This window comes from Hyposmocoma kahamanoa, unplaced genomic scaffold, assembly GCF_003589595.1.
Source record: "Hyposmocoma kahamanoa isolate Upper Pololo Valley unplaced genomic scaffold, ASM358959v1 114, whole genome shotgun sequence".
NCBI lineage: Eukaryota > Metazoa > Arthropoda > Insecta > Lepidoptera > Cosmopterigidae > Hyposmocoma > Hyposmocoma kahamanoa.
Genome location: NW_020653383.1, coordinates 5,062,294 through 5,069,690, shown reverse-complemented (window position 1 = coordinate 5,069,690; position 7,397 = coordinate 5,062,294). Strand labels below are relative to the sequence as shown.

At 35.1% G+C, this 7,397-nt stretch overlaps 1 protein-coding gene across 1 annotated transcript in view; it reads right to left on the bottom strand.

The window, feature by feature from the left end:
* LOC113239706 overlaps positions 1–1,749 on the bottom strand; it is a 4,728-nt gene extending 2,979 nt beyond the window's left edge. The window contains exons 1-2 of the mRNA XM_026476793.1: positions 1,609–1,749; positions 19–145 (exon numbers count right to left, since the gene is read on the bottom strand). Of these exons, the coding sequence (XP_026332578.1) occupies positions 19–145; positions 1,609–1,711 (230 nt within the window). The 5' untranslated portion in view covers positions 1,712–1,749. The remainder of the gene's footprint in view (positions 1–18; positions 146–1,608) is intronic.
* Positions 1,750–7,397: the final 5,648 nt, after the last annotated feature.

Here is a 7,397-nt window from a genome sequence, read left to right as displayed (position 1 = left end):
GATAAATAATACACTTACGTATATTGAACGGTTTCACCGCTATCTCGACATTCATACGACGCACATTCTTTTCCTACGTTGTAATACGTTTCGCCATACCCTATTACTCGGTTCAATTTTTTCAGGTAGCATCCTTCTTGACAGGCTGTGAAAATAAATTTAATAAACTTAAACGTATACTGGTCTTTGTATTAATAATTATAAGAAAACTAGTGGAGTAATTTCACATAAAAATAATTTAATATCAATTCAATAAAAATTTTAATACAATGAATAGCGACATCTCTAGCCGGGGCTGGTAGCTGTAAAGGAATCTAACTGGGTTACGAAATATCATAGATTTCTCATAGATGGCGCTACGGCTAAAAAGTCGTTGAAAAACCAAATGCAAAGATACGACGCAAGCACGTAAAAGAATTTGTGATGCCGCTGGTTTGTTCCGTGACTTAGTTGATATAGCGTCTGTCACGGTATGCTAGGGTATGCTAGAAGACGTCGGTTCAAATCCGGCCGGATCGAAGGAATTTCTTCTGAGTGTTCGATCTTTGTATTAATAATTATATTAAACGTATACGTATAAATTTGTACATAGTAGACTAAAGATGAATAGTCTTCCTCTAATACTCGTGTCTGTAAATAAATCCTTCAACATATTTGGCACTCCAGGCACGCTAGAATATATTAGGTAATTTCATAGTAATGCGACGTCACGTCGTTTTTTTAAGAAATCAAGTGACGGGACGAACAAGTCGTGAGACTAATTGTAAGCGACAAGTTTACCCATAACAGTGTCTAGTGTCTAGTAGTGTTTAGTAGCAGTAGAGCTCCTTGTGAAACAATTCGTCCAGGACAGTACTTGCCACCTTACCTATTTCTGCCGCCAAGCAGTAATGTGAGCATTACCGCATTCCGGTTTTGAAGAGTAAGGATACTGAGATTACAGGCATATGGGACTAGTTAACTCATGTCTCAGGAAGACGGGTGGCAGTGCCACTAAGATCTTTACGGTTTAGAGCTCTGAGCGGCACTACAACTGTTATGGACCGGCGTGTCACTTACTGCCAGACGCATGATCACTCGGCACTTTGTATCATAAACAAGTTGAGCAACAGTTTAAATTATTTTTAAAAAGCTGTTTATTAGCAATTTATTTGTTTTTCACTAGAAATAGCTCATTTTGCAAAGTAAAATTAAAATGACTGTATATAATTATTTAATATGTAATATATGTATAAAGTAAGTTAAATGTATTTTATTATTAATATTCTTTTGTTTTTATTTTGTTAGTAACTTCAAAAATTACAAAAAACAGAAAATTCCATTTTGTAGCTAGTTCTATAAATGCTGTTTAAATTGATTTATTCATAATTTATTTATTTATTCACACACTAGAGTAATTAGTTTCATTATATTAAGTTAAAAAAGCATTATATGTATTATTTTATTCAATATGTTTTATAAACAACTTTTCCTGGATTGTAGGAAGAACTGACTTTTATTTTGAACTGGTTCTTTGTCCAGCTTAAGTGAAGATTGATAATGCGATTCTGCAACTGATTATACCTAGTTGCAGTATTAAGCTTTATTTTGTCAAAATTACTACTTTACCAAATTCTGGTGGTTTGTCTTCCTTCGGGTAGATTGCCACAGCAGTGTCACATAATTTTGGTAAAATACCAATTGCTAATAAGCCGACTATTAACTTGAACATTTTAATTATTTTTAAGCAAAAAACAATACTCCAAATGAGACCTGTTCCATAATAATGTCTTTTTTATTTTGACGTTCTTGCGACGACATAAAGACATACGACAATAATAATATAATATAATTCCGATCGATCATATTTCCCAAAACAGTATACATTGATTGGTTTGCATAAAATTTTTGAGATGAAAATGGCACACTATTCTCAGATAGGTCATTGATTTAGGTTAGGAATAGAGTGTCACTCTATAATATAATATAGGGACGAGCAAACAAAATGAAAATCATAAAGTACGATACATACTATGTTTTAATAGCTACTGGCTATTGTTCAAAGAAGGTAGAGAACGCATTGAAGATGATGAACGCCCAGGTCGTCCTTCTACTTCTTCCGACGAGAACCACGTCAAGTAGATCAAGATAAAATCAAGGTTTAAATGCTCAGAAACCGTAGATTGACAGCTTGAGACCTTGTTAACATCACTCATTCGGGTCAATTAGATTTTGATAGATGTGTCTCATCTCGTTTGGTTCCGAAAAAACTAGATCTTTTTGAAAAAGAGTCGTGTTAATATGTAAGAATCTTCTCTGATGATTCATCGAATTATCATATAGAAGATGAGACATGTATTTATGCATACGACCCGGAAACTAACCACTAGCCTAGCTAAACTAGCCAACCAATCAAATTAATATCGTGCAAGAGGTGAGAAACTGAAAAAATTACGCCAGTCGAAAAACAAGGTTATGTTGACAGTGTTTTTTTTACGATTATCGTGGTGTAGTGCATTATAAGTTCCTTCCGCCGGGACAAACTGTTAATAAGGAATATTGACAGTTGAACTGAACGCTATGCGTCGTTTGCGTGAAGCTATTCGCCACAACAGGCCGGAATTATAGGCAGACAACTCTTGGATTTTTCATCAAAATAATGCACCTTCTCACACGGCATTGGGTCTTCATGGCTTTTTCATCAAAAATTCAACGCATATCATTCCGCAACCACCCTATTCGCCTGACCTAGCTCCATCCTCCTGACCAGACTTCTGGCTATTTCCGAAACTTTTAAAACCACTTCGAGGACATCGCTTTTTCGATTTCGGAGCAATTCCATGTATTTCCTCCTCACTTTTTAGTATTGAGGCAGGCTATAACTTGTGTGAGGTTTGTTGAGCCACAAAATGTCCTTCGTTATTGCCTATAAGACCCGATATGATCCCATCGCATAGAAGGACAATGCAATCAACACAGAAAAACGTTTTTTTTTTTTAAATAACATCAAGTGACAGGACGAACAAGTCGTGCGCCTGATGGTAAGCTACACGCCTGTCCATAACAGTTACAGTGCCACTCAGAGCTTTAAATTGCAAAGATTTGAAGGGCACTACCACTGCGCCCGTCACCCAGAGACATAAGTTGACGAGTCACATGTGCCTGTAATTCCACCAGCACACTTACCCTTCAAAACCGGAAAACAGTAATGCTAACAGTATTGCTTGGTAGCAGAAATAGGTAAGGTGGCAACTACCCTGGACGAACTCTTTCACAAGGAGCTCCTACTAGTATTGAGAAATAGTGGTGCACTCTAAGTATTAAATTTTCTATTCAAACTAGGCGAATTAAAAGCACTTGTGAACTTCATACTACTAACTTTTAAGTTTTTATTGAATGTCACGGTATCTGACGACCACCGCGATATTCAATAATTTTTTTTGTGAAATTGCTCCACTCGTTTGTTATAATTATTAATACAAAGATCGAAAACTTAGAAATATCTAATCTATTTTAAAAATACAATTATTTTGATAGAGTGGTAATGTAACATATTCCTACGATAAAAATTTTTCGGATCTAAGCAAATGTTTACACACCTTTTTAAACAACTATAACAATTACTTTTATTACAATGTAATTTACCGCATTGTTGTAAATAAATAACAATGCAATAAAAGTACTCTTTCTAGAGCACAAGAACAAATAAAATAAACAAACATGGACAAAGTCTGAGTACTGTGAAGTTGGGCGACATCAAACGATCGAGGTTTGGATAAATACAGCATTTTTTTAAAACTTCAAATCAGGGGGAGGTTCTCAATTTGAACCGTATTCATTTTTTGTGTACTCGATTATTACGACATTTGTGAACCGATTTCGATTCTTATTTATTGGAAAATGTTTCTTTTACTAAGCGGGCGGCAAAGGGTTAAAATATTTGTATGAGAAAACGAATCGTAACTTATAAAGATGAAACTTAGTATAAATATTGTATAATGCAAACGGAAAAAAACTGACATAACATTTCTTCAAAACTATCCCTAAATAGAAGTGAAATGGAGTATCAAAGTTGATGAAATTTTCTTAAAACTCGAATTGAATACTTTAAATACAAAATATATAAACATGTGTTTCAGAATTTTTCTAAACAACGCTTAAAAGGGTAAGCTTTTTTTATAGATTTTGAAAAAGGGAAAGTGACAGTTTGTAGCCGCAACGGTTATTTTGTTTTCGTTATGACGGATATATTTGCACCCGTGTCTACCAAAAACGAGAACAGGCTTTGTGACTGTTCTGTGACGCAGGAAGCCGCCGCTTCCAGCACATATTTTAGTTTTCCGGTTGCGTTGAAGTAAATCTGCAAGGCTTCGTGTAGTCTCGCTTCTATTCCAAAACGTCCCTGTTAAAAGCAGTATACTTTTTTTATAATACCAACAGATGGGACGAACGACTAGATAATTTATTGAGATATCATAAAAAAAACATGACCCAATTTTAGAATATTGAACGGCGTAACACATGCAGCTATAAGTTTTCTTTGTTTTACAAAGTTAAATCGAAGCATCTACTACATATATTATTAAAATGAAAATCAAACTACGAAATGCCAGTCGCAGCCGCGCGGCCTATCGTCTTAACGAAACTATATCTCTCAACAACATATGTGTTTAAGGGCGAATAGGGCCTAACACAATGTTGCAAATCAAACTAACATCACTTCCGATGGCAGTGCAACATTAGCTATCATCGGACAATAACACGATGAATCTCAGAACTGAGTTGTTGCTACCCTCAAATCCGGCTTTCACACTAATGTGTTTATTTATAAGCGATTTCCTTCTCTGCTGTAACACACTAGGATATATTTCGAATTAAGTCGAAAAAAAATTATAAAAAGCTCAGAAAGGACTAAGTTTCCCACTCACTCGGGATACTATTTAATAGTGTTCTTTACTTAAAAGACTGATAGAACACATATGTATTTAGCCAGAATTTATATCGGCTCAGTTAAAATACATAGTGTAGTATTATTTTACTATGGATTTATGAAATATGTATTCATACGTTATTCATACCACAGACCACTTACATACTATTCATACATAGTAAATTAATGTAGTGTCTGATTCCTAAGCATATAACAAATAGTAACGCATGTGACCACTAGATAGCATTGTATAGTAAAGAGCGTTGGTGACAAAAAGATTGCGCGAATTACAATTGTACAATGATGAAGTTACAATATTAGTTTGATTCAAAGGAAAGGTTGACAACCAAACGTAGAATTGTTTTATAGTAGATCGTTAAAATAATTATTCCGACAGTAAATTAATGTAATCTCTGACTTTAAGTATTTTCAAAATGAAGAATTTTCACTAGCCAATTTTCACTAGCCAATCACTACTTCGCCATTCCGCCACGTTTACCCTGCAAGTTAATAATCAGTTATTGAAAAACAAAAGTAATATGTGTGATTATCTTAATATTATTTGGGTATAAGCAGGTAGGGCAATAAGTGGTTCTTATCACAACACACCTCTACATATAGATGCATGCCACGCTTGGTTTCGGTCCATAAATATAGTAAAACCAACCAAAGGCGACAGAAAAGAAGAATAATAATTACGTGTACTAAGAGTACCAGAGGCCGAGACAGAGAGAGATTGAGAGTAACAAAGTCTACCCAGAGCAATCAGACCACAACCAAAAAAGTTAATATCCTAATTGGCCCTACCGGGTATCAAACCTGCGGGATTTCCTCATCCAGCGCCTTCAGAGCAAATCGTTGGGCCTTACGGGTCGTCACTGCAAAAAGTAGCTACTTGTAATTTCTAAATAAAGAGCACTAATAAAATGTCATTGTGTGTTTAAATGGAATGAAAGCATTTGAGCAAATCTTTGTTTACATAACCAAACGAAGAGCAAAAATTCTGATACTTATTTCTATGAACATTTGTATTTGCTTGCGGCCAAAACAAGGAAACAAAACAATTAACAGACATTAACTAATGAATTTACTTGTTTTACACATTTAATATCTACCTGCAACCACAGAACAGATGTTGAGCGACCTTGATATCTCTAAAAATTTCTTCCAGCCAACCCCAAACCAAAACCAAAAACAATTAGAAGGCAACACCGTGCAAGTGAAAAAAAGAGAAAAATATTATAAACTAGCAGATAAAACAGATAACCAATTCTACCTGAACTTTCATAACAAACGTTGCGTAAATGTCAAAATTATAGTCCCGTATGTTCCGATACCCGACTCTAGGCCAGTGAATGTTTCCTATGATAATACAATAAATGGGGGCCTAATGTTGCGTGAGGGTGCATTTTTGTATGCACTTGTGTTATTGCTACGGATTACAGCCCCTTTTCATATAGAAAATGTGTTGATTTTTTTGCCTTTTGTATTTGAAGGGGACCCAGCAATAGAGTTGAAATAACCTTTTCTACACTTGGGAAAAGAAGGGTGTAAAAGCCAAACTAGAAAGTTTTGGTTCACATCTGTTTATAACTTTTTTATTAAAAAAAAGGTTGAAAAACGAGAAAGAAAAACATAGAAACAATCGAAACGAAACTTTAAAATTATTATCAAATTTAAAATAAGTGTCAGTCGTAGAGGTGAAAGAATAAATCGCAGAGCCTTGAACACCGCTGCAAATTTGCCTGATTATCGATATTCTACAGGATATACTACGGAGAGTGTGCGATGGAATTGCATGATTCAAAGTCCGCTTTCTTCTTTCCATCATGGGAGGACTAGATGTAGACGTAGACGTAGACATACCTAGAGGTGATTATGGATATACCAACGGTTCGCACGGAATGTTTCGATTCCACATTTATATGGCGAACGGCTATGGAGTGGAATTCCCTGTCTGCAGACTTATTCCTTGAACACTTTAATTTGAGACATTTATTTGTTTATTCGTTATTGCTGCATGTACAATTTGTGTAAAATCAATCTTAATAACTATCACAGTGACAGTACAAGGACCCTGTTCGGGCATTGCAATTTCACATTTGAATTTATAGTAATTTATATTATTAACAAGACATTAAGTAATAGGTACATGATTTAAAAATTAAAATAAATAGATACATTTCAAAGCGAGAATGAATAGGCATTATTTAAGTGTGCATGCTCCATCGTCGTAGTCAACCTTACTTTCCATCGGGTGAGATGGAGGTCAAATGCGCACTTATTTTCCTTCTTCTACCTTCCGCGTAGTTCCCCTAACATTGTCTACGATTTATTAAATTCATATAGTATTAGACAGTCAAATAAACGCGTCGCAACTACATCGTACGTTTTATTAACAACAAAGTGAGCCATACGACAGGCGGGCGCACCTGGGATATTACTCCCAAACATATTATGTTCCTCTACGATGACATGTTGTCAATAG